Source organism: Rhinatrema bivittatum, chromosome 5 (genome assembly GCF_901001135.1).
Source record: "Rhinatrema bivittatum chromosome 5, aRhiBiv1.1, whole genome shotgun sequence".
NCBI classification, from domain to species: domain Eukaryota; kingdom Metazoa; phylum Chordata; class Amphibia; order Gymnophiona; family Rhinatrematidae; genus Rhinatrema; species Rhinatrema bivittatum.
In genome coordinates, this window is record NC_042619.1 from 215,768,331 (window position 1) to 215,783,494 (window position 15,164).

General features: G+C 44.2%; 1 protein-coding gene across 1 annotated transcript in view; it reads left to right on the forward strand.

Moving 5' to 3' along the window:
• The window catches only part of MED14 (mediator complex subunit 14), a 220,875-nt gene that overhangs the window by 92,564 nt on the left and 113,147 nt on the right, over positions 1-15,164 (forward strand). Inside the window, 1 exon segment of the mRNA XM_029603149.1 lies at positions 6,378-6,572. Within this exon segment, the coding sequence (XP_029459009.1) occupies positions 6,378-6,572 (195 nt within the window).

A 15,164-nucleotide genomic window follows, 5' to 3' on the forward strand; every position in this document is an offset into this window, starting at 1 on the left:
AAGTGATTATGGGAATGAGAAGCCTGTGCATGTGAAGAGTGAGCATGGGAATGAGAAACCTGGGTGTGTGTGAGACACAGCATGGGAGTGAGAAGCTTGTATATCTGAAAGAGAACATGGGAGTGGGAAGCCTGTGTGTGTATATGCATGAGAGAGATCAGGTGACTGGTGTGTGTATGTGAGAGAGAGAAAGAAAGTGATTATGGGAATGAGAAGCCTGTGCATGTGAAGAGTGAGCATGGGAGTGAGAAACCTGGGTGTGTGTGAGACACAGCATGGGAGTGAGAAGCCTGTATATCTGAAAGAGATCATGGGAGTGGGAAGCCTGTGTGTGTGTGTGCATGAGAGATCAGGTGACTGGTGTGTGTGTTTGTGTATGTGTGTGAGAGAAAGAAAGTGATTATGGGAATGAGAAGCCTGTGCATGTGGAGAGAACAAGCATGGGAGTGAGAGACTAGTGAGTGTGTGTGAGAAAGAGAAAGTGATTATGAGAGTGAGAAGCCCATATATGTAAGTGGAACACGGGAGTGGGAAGCCTGTGTGTGTGTATGGCATGAGAGAAACTGTTCAGGAAGGTGACTGGTGTGTTTGTCAAAGACTGTTTGGGAGATGATTGGTGTGTGAGAGACAGAAACCGGTCATGGGGGCATGACTGATATGGTGTGTGTGTGAGAGACATGGGCCCTAAGGAAGAGGACCATGAGTATAGAGCTTAGCCACTACTGCTGCTGCTTCTGGTGTGTGCTACAGCCTGCATGGAAGAGGAGTAGGAGAGCTGCTGGAGGGGGTAAGTAAAGGTGGCCTTTTAAGTTTATTTTTCTTGATTGACTGCCATTTTAATTATTTAATATTATGTGATGTGTCTGCTTTTTTTGAAACATTTTATCGGTGTTTGGAGAATTTTTAATAGTTTTTATGAGTTTTTAATTGTTGGATGTTATTCTGTTCATAGTTGTTGTGAAACATTTATTCTGCTTATTAGTATAGTTTTACAATTATTTCTGTTTGGGGATCTATAGCTGCTTGCTAGTTCTGTTTTCCTAATAAGAGGTGTATTGGTGTTAGGACCTGATTTAATATTTGTAGTGTTGCCTTTTCATAGATAGGGTTGCTCCTGTTTGAGTGTATTCCATAATACAGGTGTAACTGTGTGCGGATTAGTTTATATGCATTACTACAGATCCTTGGAGTACGTTAGGTCGGTTCTGTGTCTGTTACCGAGATATTTTACCAGCATGTAAGCGTTTGTATCAGTCTTATTTGTTGTGTTTTCTCAAGAGGACATGCATTGGTGGTAAACTGCTGTCTTTTCATAAGTAGGGCTATTGAGCCTGGAAGTAGAAGGAGTTTGAGTTGCTGTTACTGAGATGACACCAGAACCAGAATATCTTTTTTGCAGGGTGAGTTGTATGGGGAATGTCATAATTCTGCTTTACATCCATTATTGTGGGTCGGGGGGTTCCCGTGGATGCAAACTGACTTTTACATCTAGCCCTGTGACGATCATGGGTCAGTGTGTCACGCATGTGAGAACCATCTGTCAGGTGTGTCCTGACAGAAAAAAGGTTGAGAACCACTGCCATAATGAATCTAGAGTTACATTTTCAGGCTTGTTTAAGAGCTTAATCTCTTATAGGATTTACTGGAGTATTTCTCAGTGGTTGTCCCGATCCATCCAGGTCCGTCTGTCTCCTTCCCAGGGCGGTGGTCGATGGCAGAAAACTGCCTGCACCGCTCAGCATGCCGATGTTTAGCTCTCTCAGGGCGATTAAGGTCCTTTCACCCTGAGGCTGCCCCGTCGTGCCTGCTGCAGCCTCGAGCGTTTCTTCCATATGCTGCATCTCCGGCAGCAAGGGATCCACTGGCTCCAGCGCGCCTCCACGGGCAGGATGGGAAGGAGTAACCAGAGCTCCAGGGCTCAGAGATAGCTTGTTGAGGGACACTGAAGTCTGCTCCTGCTCCGCCGTCCCAGCCAACTCTCCTGGAGATTCCCCCACAGCACTGAAAAATTCCCGGTTCCTCGTTTGAACAGGGGTAGTTCCAAGGGGGGTCGAGGTTCCCTCCCTTACCTTCCCCTGTGGCATATCTGTTTACAGGTAATAAAGAAAGCTTCAAACGTTCCAAATCATGAGCTCAAACAAACGCATCCTCTCTCTTTGGCGCCATTTTGTTATCTGTGGGGCTTGTTCCAGCTGAAGCCTCCCCTTTGGCCTCCTATTGTGTCCTGGGACCTCAGCATAGTATTGGTGTGGCTCATGCGTGACCCTTTTGAGCTTTTGTGGTCCTGTAATCTTAAGTCCTTCATCTGGAAAGTTCTCGCAGGGTCAGTGAGCTTCAGATGTTGGTTACGTATCCACTCTACATGAAATTCTTTCATGATAGGGTGGCCCTGCGTACGCACCCTAAGTTCCTGCCTAAGGTGGTGGTGATTTTCATCTTAATTAGTCCATCATTCAGCCCACCTTTTTTCCGAGGCCTCGTTCTCACCAAGGTAAACAGGCTCTGCACAGTTTGGACTGCAAGAGGGCTTTAGCTTTCTACCTCGAATGCACAACAGACCACAGGTAGTTCTCGCAACTCTTTATATTCCTTGACAGGAACAGGCTGGGCATTGTGGTGGGCAAGCAAACTCTGTCCAACTGGCTGGCGGATTGTCTCTCCTTCTGCTTCTGCTGTGCGCAGGCGGACCTTCAGCTTGGAGGCCACGTAAAAGCTCATACTGTGAGAGCCATGGCGGTATCTGTTGCCCACTTGCGTGCAGGTCCCATTGCCGAAATCTGCAAGGCCGCAACATGGAGTTCCCTACACACGTTCGCTGCCCACTATTGCTTGGACAAGGATGGTCGACATGATGGTAGCTTCGGCCAATCTGTCCTTCGCAACCTCTTCCAGGCTTAAACCCACTCTCCCTATCTAGGGCCTATTGTTCGGGGTTCAGGCTGTCTCCCTATGTTATCAACAGCACCGCAGTTATTTTCATGCCCATTGGCACCCGGTTCAGTGCCTATTGGTCATGGTTGTTGCTGGGAGCAGCCTGTAGCTTGGTATTCACCCATCTGTGAGGACTACCATCTTGATTGTCTTAGGAGAAAGCAGAGTTGCTTACCTGTAACAGGTGTTCTCCTAGGACAGCAGGATGTTAGTCCTCAGGAAACCCACCCGCCACCCTGTGGAGTTGGGTTCTCCTGCGTTTTGTTATTTTATTTTTTTGCTCGTGAATTCTGTTACAAGACTGGAAAGGGACCCCACAAGAACATTTAGTATAGGGCATGCTGGGCATCCTCAGTGGGCCTAGTCAAAGTTCTGGAAACTTTGACATACATTTTCTGCATCAGGGCTCTAACTGATGATGTCACCCATCTGTGAGGACTAACATCCTGCTGAACTAGAACACCTGTTACAAGTAAGCAACTCTCCTATATGCTGGAAAAGAGAAGAGAGAAGAGATGATAAAGACCTTGGATACCTGAAAAGAAATAATGCACAAAAGTCAAATCTTTTTTGATGGAAAAGAAACTGTAACACTAGGGGTCACGATGTGAAACTCCAAGGGGGGGAAGACTCAGGAAGAATGTCAGGAAATATTTCTTCATGGAAAGGGTGGTGAATGCATGGAATACTCTCCTAGAAGAGGTGGTGAAGATGAGAACATTACTGGAATTCAAAAGGGCATGGGACAAACACAGAGGATACCTGCTGGCTAGAGAGAGGAAACAAAGAAATGGGGGAACTTTTCTATTACACCCATAGTTTACATGGGGATGGCCTGCATGGAACGGCAGTTGCTACTACCATTAAATAAATAAATATAGTAAATATAAATAAATTTAAAAAATGTGCTGGGCAGACTGGATGGATCTTTTGGGTTTTTCTCTGCTGTCATTCACTGTTACTATGTATTATATTGTTACCTATGTGAAAGAGGTTTGGACTTAAGACACTTTGCAGAAACCAATTTTGCCTTAAGTCAGAGGACTTCCTGTATATGCAATTTATACTCAATACACCTGCGTCCTTATTTATTTTTAATGTACCCTGTTCTTGTGTGTATTTTCTAGAAATGTACCTTATATTGTTATATCTGTGTGCAGTGCCAGCCTTTGGGTAGGGTTGGCTGAGGGGCATCCTGGGCACTACCAGCATTGCCTGTTATACTGAAGAGCCTATGGGGTGCTGATTTTTTCCCTGGAGCTGGCCCTGTCTTATGTACTCAGTGATTTGTTACTCTATATAATCCACCTTTGGGCCCACCTTTAGATAAAGGTGAAATAGAAAATGCTTACAAATAAGTAAATACAATAAGTTAATCTAGAAAAGGGAGAAATGAGTGAGGTGTAACATCTGCAGATGGCACACACGAGCAGACTGGGGAATTGCAGGAGGATTTTGTGATACTGGGCGGCATCTCACTGGCAGATGACATTTCATGTGGATAAGTGTAAAGTGATGCACACAAGGAGCAATAATGCTAGCTAAATTCACATAATGCTTAGTTCCCCATTAGGAGTTACCATTCAGAAAATGGACCTTGGTCATAATGGACAAGACATTGAAATCCTCTGCTCAATGTGTGGTGGTGTTCAAAAAAGCAAATAGAATGTTAGGAATGATCTGAAAAGGAATGGAGAATAAAACAGAATATCCTAGTGCCTCTGTATTCTCCATGGAATGACCACACCTTGAGCATTGTGTGCAGTTGTGGTTGCCTCATCTCAAAAAAGATATAGCGGAACTGGAAAAGGTGCAGAGAAGGGCCATAAAAATCATTATGGGGTGGAATGGCTCCCTTATAAAGAAGGGCTTCCATCTGGCACATTTTCCTATGCTGGGCAAGTGTTGTGGAATGTTTTACCTGTAAAGACTGGAGAGGCAGTGGATTTGAAAAGATTTAGACAAAAACTAATAGCATTTCTCTTTAGGCAGACATATTGGTGGAATATAAGATTTGTTTTAAATTGTCTGATATTATCGTTTTGGATAATTTTATTTATATCAGTTTTATCAACATATGTTTGGGTGATGTTATTTTATTTTTATGTGTATTATGAATGTTGATTATTGTAATCCACTCTGAACAAGTTGTGTTGGAGGTAGCGGAATATAAAACAAATAAAATAGGTTAGAGCTCTTCAGCTTGGAGAAGAGACTGAGGGGATTATGATAGAGGTTTATAAAATTATATGTGGTGTGGAAGAGCTAACTAGGGAATAGAACTTTTATTTACTCTTTCTGATAGGACCAAGGGATGCTCCATGAAACTTAACAGGTAGCACATTTAAAACAAATTTAAGAAACTAAAGAATCTGTTATTTCAGTCAACACAGAGTTAAGCTGTGAAACTTGTGCTTAAGAACATAAGAAAATGCCATACTGGGTCAGACCAAGGGTCCATCAAGCCCAGCATCCTGCTTCCAACAGTGGCCAATCCAGGCCACAAGAACCTGTCAAGTACCCAAAAACTAAGTCTATTCCATGTTACCATTGCTAATGGCAGTGGCTATTCTCTAGGTGAACTTAATAGCAGGTAATGGACTTCTCCTCCAAGAACTTATCCAATCCTTTTTTAAACACAGCTATACTAACTGCACTAACCACATCCTCTAGCAACAAATTCCAGAGTTTAATTGTGCGTTGAGTAAAAAAGAACTTTCTCCGATTAGTTTTAAATGTGCCCCATGCTAACTTCATGGAGTGCCCCCTAGTCTTTCTACGATCCGAAAGAGTAAATAACTGATTCACATCTACCCGTTCTAGACCTCTCATGATTTTAAACACCTCTATCATATCCCCCCTCAGTCGTCTCTTCTCCAAGCTGAAAAGTCCTAACCTCTTTAGTCTTTCCTCATAGTTCATAGTTAAGGCTAATAGTCCAATTTGATTTTAAGGCTTGCATAACTTTCCGAAGGACTTTTCAATTAAAATTTATTGGCCAGGTAGAAGCAGAATTGCTTCCTCCTAGTTTTGCTAATGAGCCACAGGAAGTTACTGTGGATTGGTCACTGCTGGAGACAGGTTGCTGGGCTTGCTAGGCCTTTGTTCTGATCCAGCATAGCACTTCCTATATTCTAATCTGCAAAAGGTGGAATCCCTAAATTCCTTAAATTGTAAAAGAAGCACTCATATCGGGTGTAAATCACCACTCAGCTGTCATGTGAAAAACTGCAAAGTATAATCATTGCTGCATATCAGGTACTTAACAAACTCCTGTATTTTTAGATATATTAATTTAATCCTTGTGAATAGGTTGGATTTTTTTGAGGGTTAATGTATCTGTATTCTTACATTTTTAAATTGTATTGACAGCACTCGGAGGGCTGAAAATTGGAATCTATAATTGGTGTCACCTTGCTAGATTTCCTCATCTCTTTTTTTTGCAGGTAGTAGAGATGTTTGAAATTCCTGGCTGCCCCACGGAGCTGGAGTACAGTTATCACTTCCTGTCTGTGAGCCCTGGTGAGGTAGAGGATGGGCCTCCTACTGCTATTTTACTGCAGAAATTCAAACCAAACATTGAGGAGCTGACAATGGACGCTCAAAGTGGAAAACAAGCCAAGGCTGGTACCAAGCGCAAGGTGGGATCCTGAACATAGTAATAGCATTCTGAAGGGAATCAAAGCCTAGCAACAGGGCTTTGGCTGAAATATCGTACTCTGGTATTAATTATAGCTGTATTCTGTTGTGTGTTCTCTGGGAGGCTGTAGGGGAACCTTCAATTTACAAGCTGTCAACTTTTGGAGCTATGTTGGGATGTGTAACATAACTGGGGAAAGAACCTTAGTAGTTTCAAAATCTTGCATTGTTAAACATTACTTAATCTGCCAAAAAGAGCACTAGTTGAAAAAGAACCAGCAAAAGAGTTGGGCAGATAATACCTCTATTCTTTTAATCCAGTACTCCTTCCCTCCCCTCTGAAACAGAGGGAGGTGGGTGGGTTTTCTGGACACCATTAGTGTATATCTGAATTGGGTCCTCTTCAGGGGTTGCTTTAGAGGAAGCTGCACTTGGTATAGACTGACTTGCATGTGTCTGATCAGCTACTTAATGAAGCAAATGTAAGCTCCTGTAAACACTGGGGAGGAGCATCTCCATTCTGCATGTAGCAGAGAGGATGTAGACATGAGAGCAGTGCAACGCCTTACGTACTGGCAGTATGCTACTTCTGGATTACCCAAAGGGTACGAAACTGATGCCACCATAGAATCCAGAAAAGAGTGTGCAAATAAACCCTGCTACGTTTCACAGTTGCATTTGGTAGTGAATTGTTGAAAAACTGTAAATTTAGAGTCTCTTCAACAGTTTTTGTTTTTCAAATCAATTTTATTTAATTTTGTACCACATTTCCACACTCAAGTTAGATGGGGGCACTGTTTCTTATGTTTCAATGTTCCCGTCTGCTTTTAGTTTTGCCCACTATCCCTGGTGCTGTATTGCGTACATCGGCATCAATGCCATTATCTAGAATCTGATTGCTGTCCATGCTGCCAAAGACAGGGAAGTCTCTGCTAAGTAGAGTAGTCGAGCTCCTTTCTGCTGCCTTGTAGTTTGCCTTACTTGGACTGATGCTGGGCCACTGCACCACAGAAGCAGGGCTCTGAGGGCAGCAACTGTTATAGTGTGTAATTTGTCCCACCACCGGACATCCTGCCTTAGTGTCTGCATGGGGCCACTACATCAGATCTCAGGTTCTCGCCACAGGGTCACCTTTTCTTACAGAGAGAAGAATCGGTTGTGAGGCTTAAGTACTTCTGATTTTCAGATTTGATTTGCTGTTAAAAATTCTAGCAATCATACTGAAAAGATGTTGACAACTTTGAGCGAGAGGCCATGGCAAACAGTGCAGTGGGAAAAGAATCTGTGAGAGGCTTTTCTGCACAGGCCTCCTCACTGGGCTACAGTTCAGATGTAGGAATTTCAGGAAGAAAGAGCAGGAGAGAGGAGTTGGAGAGAGTGATAGTTTTGAGAGGGCACAGAGTGACACATGGGCTGGGATTTCCTTTCCCCACCCCTTGTCTGTACTTTTGGAGGAAAAAAGCCCTGGATAATTCAGATGTACAGTGTCAGAAACACAAGATTGTCGAGGGAAACTGAATGTTGCACAGAAAAGAGAGAACGAGGATGGAAGACCAAGAGACATTCCCTGCTGCAAAATATTAGACACTAAGGGCCTGATTTTAAAAAGCATATACACTCTTAGAACTGAGTTTTACACTTGAAAATGCATTTTACCCATGTAAGTGGACTTTTTTGAAAATTGCTGCATATGCGATTCACATGTAAATGCACTTTACACGCACAAATGGCTTTTTAAAATTGCTGCGATAGTATGTGACATTTACACGTGTAATTCCTTTAAAAATTCTCTTAAGATTTTATCGATAGGCAGCCAGATTAGAATGGCCATCTCAAAAACTATTTTTGGGCCACACAGAAATGCAGAGAGGTTTCTGGCTCCCTGTCCTCCGAAGCTGGTGGCTCTTAAGGATGTAACATGCACTCCTTGCTGCAGTAGCCTTTGTGAAACTTTGACACCTCTGCTAACTGTAGTGCCTTAAATGTTTTCTCACAACCCTTAATATGTGGTGGGTGAATAATTGGCCGCACATCTTCATTCCCTCAGCAGATTTTATTTTTTTCTCCTTACCCACAAGTCAAGGTGGACTCCAGGAATATCTGTAGCCAATGTTTTGTTTGCTGGGTGAACTTTAACAGTATCTAGCGAGAGGGGTACCTGCCAGCAGAGACCAACATTAACTAAACATCATAATACCCAATGTTAATGGTGGTAGTAGGGATTGGACAGATAAATATTGGGTATTATGATGCTTAGTTAATGTTGGTCTCTGCTGGCAGGTACCCCTCTCGCTAGATACTGTTAAAGTTCACCCGGCAAACAAAACATTGTTTTGGCTAAGTATTTTTGGATTTTTAAAGTATCTTGGCTTTTTTTTCAATCTGCTTTGAATTTGGTATAGTTTAGATTTGTTTTCTTGGTTCAAGGAGCATCTCAGACAGGAAAGCACAATAGAGGCTTCTTAAAGTGGAAACGCTGGCTATTGGATTCAAACTGTATTTGAGCTAAATTTGCTGGTTAATCAGTGTTCACTTGCCTCCTGAATGAGAAACTTGAGCTCCCAGTTTTGGCTAAGAATATTCAGAAATATTAAATTCTCTTCTGTAGTTTAATCTGTGCAGAATTTGGTAATAATTTTACTTCCCCCCCCCCCCTCTGATTTCTCTTATGTACTGTCCCCTCATTGAGGAGGGCAGGCTTTTCTTTGCTGCAGCATTTTTCATTTGCATAAAGCGATTCATGTGCTTAATCATCTTTCTTTCTAAGAGAAAGTTGGAACTCTTATTTCTGCTGAGTTTTGAAAAGGAATCAATTAGAACCTGTACGGCAATGGTCAAAAAAGCAAATAGAATGTTAGGAGTGATCTGAAAAAGAATGGAAAATAAACCAGGACATATATTGCAGAACTAGAAAAGTTGCAGGGGATGGCGACAAAAATAATAAAGGGGATGTAATGAGCTCTCTGATGAAAAACTATACAGGGTAGGGCTCTTCTGCTTGGAAAAGAAATGGCTGTGAAGGAGATATGATGGAAATTTTATAAAATCATGAGTAGAGTAGAATGGGTAAATAAAGGACATACCTTTTTAAATACTAAAACAAGGGGACACTCCATGAAACGAGCAACCAGCAGATTTAAAACAAATCCATAAAAAGTCCTTTTTTATTCAATGCAATATCAAACCCTGGAATCTGTTGTCAGAGGATGTGGTCAAGGTATCTAGCATAGCAGGGCTTAAAAGAGGTTTAGACAGGTTCCTGGAAGAAAAGTCCATGAAGTGATATTTGCCAAGTAGACTAGAGAAAGCCATTGCTTTTCCTGGGAGTGAGTAACAGGAAATAGATCTATTTTTTTGGGATCTACCAAGTTCTTATACCTGTATTGGGACTACTGGTTTTGTTTTTTTACATATTTATAAATGACCTAGAAGTTGGAACAACAAGCGAGGTGATCAAATTTGCTGATGATAAAAAAAAAAAAAAAAATTATTCAAGGTTGTTAACTCACAAGAGGATTGTGAGAAATTGCAAGAGGATCTTGTAAGACTGGGCATCTAAATGGCAGATGATGTTTAATATGGCAAGGGCAAAGTCATGCACGTAGGGAAGAGGAACGAAAAGTTTAGCTACACAATGCAGGGGATTCACCACCCAGGAAAAGGATGTAAGATTTTTGTGGACAATAGTGTGCAGCCATGGCCAAGAAAGCAAATAGGATGCTAGGAATTATTAGGAAAGGAATGGAGAATCAAACGGAGAATATCATAATGTGTATCTATCACTCCATGGTTCAACCATACCTTGAGTATTGTGTGCAATTCTGGTCACCACATTTCAAAAAAGATATAGTGGAATTAGAAAAGGTACAGAGAAGGGCGATCAAAAATGATAAAGGGGATGGAACCATTCTCTTGTGGGGAAAGGCTAAAGAGGTTAAGGCTGTTCATCTTGGAGAGGAGACGGCTGAGAGGAAGTATGATAAAGTTCTATTAAATAATGAGTGGAATGGAACTGGTAAATGTGAATTGGTTGTTTACTCTTTCAAAAAGAACAAAGACTAGGGAATTCATAATTAAGTTACAAGGTAATACATTTAAGACAAATAGAAAATATTTTTGGGATAAGCAGCTTGGTATCTATCTACCCCTTGGGATCCCGTGACCTGGATTGGCCACTTTTGGAAAACAGGATATGGGCTTGATAAACCTTTGGTCTGACCCAGTATGGCAAATTTTATGATCTTGTGACTTGGACTGGCTACTATCAGATAGGATGCAATGCTCACTCTTTCTGGGTCAGAGCCAGCGGAAGAGTTCAGGAACCGTAGGTGAACTTTTAGCCTTGCACTCCACCCTCTACCCCCTCACAACTTACCAGCTAAAACAGGAGGAAAGAGTGGGTAAAACAGCAGTGGTTATGATTGCTATCCATTTGGGGCCCTGGTAGTGAGGAGGACAGCATTGAGAGACTGAGCGGCAGCAGTGAATTTCATAGATTCAAAAGAAGAAAGACAGCAGTAGTGCTGCAGCTTAGGTGTCACTGTTGGTGAGCAGTGAGGCAGACCTGAAAATACTGGGCTTCCTTAAAAGTTGGTGGGTGGAACTCGGAGGTTTCCAGGTTTTGCTGCCCCCTAAATTTTGGCACTCTAGGTGATGACCTAGTTTACTTATTGGAAGAGCCAGCCCTGTTGTGGGTAGATGTGTTTTCTGGCTCTGTAGGGGGTCCGCATTTGAAATTTTGTAAGCATACAGCTTTTCACCCCCATCTAAACTTCCTGCCCATCCTCATTTCTTCATTTATATAATGATTGTGTTCTGATTGAAGGCACTTGGTTCAAGTGTGAAAACCAGACTCTGGTATGTGTATTTATATTGTTTTTCTGTGATTGACATATATAATAAGTGGAGGATGAGGAGACTAGTACAGTGATTGAATACTGTAGACCCACAGTGCAGACAAACCTTATGAAAGCTTCAAGATAGCCCCATCAGTGTTCAGCTGTCTGGTTTAAAGACATAAATCCCCAGAGCTACTGTTTTTATATTCGATTTTTGGCATTTCAAAGTGCATTACATTCAGGTACTTTAGGTATTTCTCTGTACCCAGAGAGTTTATAATCTAAGTTTGTGCCTGAGGCTGGAGGGTGAAGTGGCTTGCTCAAGGTCACAAGGAGCAGCAGTGGGATTTGAACTCTGGTTTCCCTGGTTCATAGCCCACTGCTCTAACCACTAGGCTATTCCTCCACAGTAGTCTCCAAAAAGGAGGAAGGCCCATCTTAATATGGATCCTCAATGAGTACCAAGTCCTGCTCTTGTGCAAGAAGCAGAAGCAACTTCTGGCGCACCTGGAATAGGGCATCTGCTGTATTAAGAACTTTACAAGAAATAGCAGAGGCACCCAAAAAAACTTTTTTTTTAAGAGGACGCCATAGTGAAGGGGTTACAAAATAACCACAGGGAGGGGGAAGACATTTACCTTGCAGTTCCCTGTACGTATCCGTATCAGTCCACACTCCTGGGTTTTGACTCCCTCCAGCAGATGGAGACAGAGAAGTTTGAACGGACTCTGCCCTATACCCTGAGGTGCCACTTAGAGTCTGTCAGTATTTCTCTGTCTTCAGCAGATGGCCGCGGTCGCTTATAGTGCAGTTGCGCTTTATGATCTCCTTCGTACTTTGGGCAGGACTATGGTTTCGGCGGTCTCTGCCCGCAGATTCCTGTGGCTCAGGAACTGGTCCGCGGATGTTTTTTCAAAAGCCCAGCTGGGATCCTTGCCCTTTAAGGAAAAGCTGCTCTTCGATCAAGAGTTGAAGGACATGATCAAGTCTCTGGGAGAGAACAAGGTCCATAAGTTACCAGAGGATAAGCCCAGGATGAGGAGATCCTTTCCATAGCGATAGAGATTCTGGGGGAATCACAGTTTTTGATCCTCTAGATCCTCCGGATCCTCGTCTCGCCAGGGTTCCAGTCGGCAACATACCCGGAATCAGTCCTTTCGAGGTCGCTGGCCTGGCAGAGACTGGGCTCCACAAGGGCATGCAGGGCTCAAGTCTGCTCAATTAAATGAGGCTGGTTCACTCCTCCATCCCGAAGATAGGGGGCAGGCTGTCCCTTTTTCTAGGGGAGTGGACCAATTTGACTTCGGACCAGTGGGTCCTAAATATAATAGAACATGGCTATGCTTTAGATTTTGCTCGGCTGCTATGGGAGCGATTCCTGATTTCCCCGTGCTCTTACGAGCAAAAACGTCTGGCTGTGTGTGACACCCTAAGATGTCTGCAGGACTTGGGCGCCATACTACCAGTACCTGCAGGAGAACTCAGGTGGGGTTGCTACTCCCATTTACTTCGTGGTACCCAAAAAGGAAGGCACTTTCCGTCCAATCCTAGACTTAAAAAGAGTCAATCGGGCTCTAAGGGTGCCTTGATTTTGCATGGAAACTCTTCGTTCTGTGATAGCATCCATTCACAGAGGAGAGTTCTTGGCGTCTCTAGACGTGTCTGAGGTGTATTTGCACATAGCCATCCACCCCAACCATCAAAGGTTTCTGCGGTTCGCAACCCTCTGGCATCACTTTCAATTTTGTTCCCTGCCGTTCGGTTTGGCAACGGCGCCCAGGGTATTCACCAAAGTAATGGTGGTTGTAGCAGCGGCTTTCTGGAGAGAGGGTATCCTGGTGCTCCCTTATCTGGACGACTTGCTGATTCGAGTGAAATCGGAGGACCTTTGCCGGAAGGCAGTACATTGGGTCCTACAACTGTTTGAGCTCGCTGGGTTGGGTTGTCAATCCGGACAAGAGTCATCTAGTTCCTTCCCAGTCCTTGGAGTTTTTGGGTGCTTGGTTCGACACCCTCTTGGGCAAGGTTTTCCTTACTGAGGAGAAACTTTCCAAGGTGCAAACTCAGGTGGAGTCTTTGCGATTCATTCCTCGTCCCAGAGTCTGGCATTATTTACAGGTTCTCGGTTCGATGGCTTCCACTCTCGATCTTGTCCCATGGGCCTTTGCGCATATGAGGCCTCTTCAGTTAGCATTACTCTCCCATTGGAATCCACTCTCCGAACAGTTTCACCTTCTCCTACCCCTTACGGACTCGGCACGTTCCAGTCTTGTTTGGTGGCTTCTCCTGGACAATTTGCGTCAGGGAGTGGACTTGGAAGTTCCCTCTTGGACAGTGGTAACCAACGATGCGAGTCTCTCTGTTTGGGGAGCGGTTTGTCGGAGGAGAGCAGTGCAAGGTCAGTGGTCAAGACCGGAGTCTTCCTGGTCGATCAATTGGTTGGAGACCAGAGCAGTTCGGTTAGCTCTGCAGGCCCTCTTTCCCTTGATAAAGGGAATGTTAGTAAGTGCTCTCCAACAATGCGATGACGGTGGCCTACATCAATCGTCAAGGCGGATCCAAGAGTCGACCAGTGGCAATGGAGGCCCAGCTTTTGATCAGCTGGGCAGAGCAGCACCTGCACAAGATAGCAGCCTCTCACATAGCCAGAGTGGACAATGTGCAAGCCAATTTTTTCAGCCGCCACCGGACCAGGAAGAACCGGGGGAGTGGAAACTCTCTGAAGAGGCCTTTCGTCTGCTATGTGACCACTGGAACATGCCCTCCATGGATCTGATGGTGACATACCGCAATGCCAAGGTTCCCTGATTCTTCAGTCGGCGACAGGAACCAGGAGCGGAGGGCATGGATGCTCTGGTCCTTCCCTGGCCAAAGGACGATCTGTTGTAAGTATTTCTGCCTTGGCCGTTGGTCGTTAAGATCCTGCGTTGCATTGAAGCTTATCTGGGCGAAGTAGTGCTATTGTGCCAGAGTGGCCGCGTCGCCCATGGTTTGCATACCTCGTGAACCTAGCAGTGGACGGACCTCTGAGGTATCATCTGTCTCCAAATCTTCTGCACCAAGGCTCCATTTGTTTACAAGAGGCAGATTGCTTCTGTCTAGCGGCATGGCTCTTGAAAGGCGGAGATTGAGGAGTAAGGGTTACTCGGATGCAGTGATTGCCACACTCCTACAGTCTCGCAAGCCTTCTACCTCCATGGCGAACGTCAGAGTTTGAGGTATTTTTGAGACCTGGTGTCTGGACCTGGAGATGGAGCTGTCCAGGGCTTCAGTTGCGGATGTTTTGGCCTTTTTACAGGCAGGGCTAGCTAAGGGGTTGGCCTTTAATTCCCTAAGAGTCCAGGTGGCGGCCCTTGGTTGTTTTCGAGGTAAGGTACAGGGCTTTGCCCTAGTATCCCATCCAGATGTGGGTCGTTTTTTTCGTGGGGCCAAGCATCTGCGTCCTCCGGTTCGGAACCCCTGTCCCTCGTGGAAGCTGAATCTGGTCCTCCGCGCCCTTTGTAATATGCCTTTCTAGCCATTGACGCGAGCGACTCCGAAGGATCTGACATTGAAAGTGGTCTTCCTCATGGCTATTGCCTTACAAGGCGTGTATCGGAGCTTCAGGCCTTATCTTGCAGGGAGCCCTTCCTACAGATTACAGAGGCAGGAGTCTCCTTGCAGACAGTTCCCTCCTTTCTCCCGAAAGTGGTATCCTCTTTTGATTCTTCAACTCCTGAGTCTAGGGATCTTAGGAAGTTTTATGTGAAATGAACG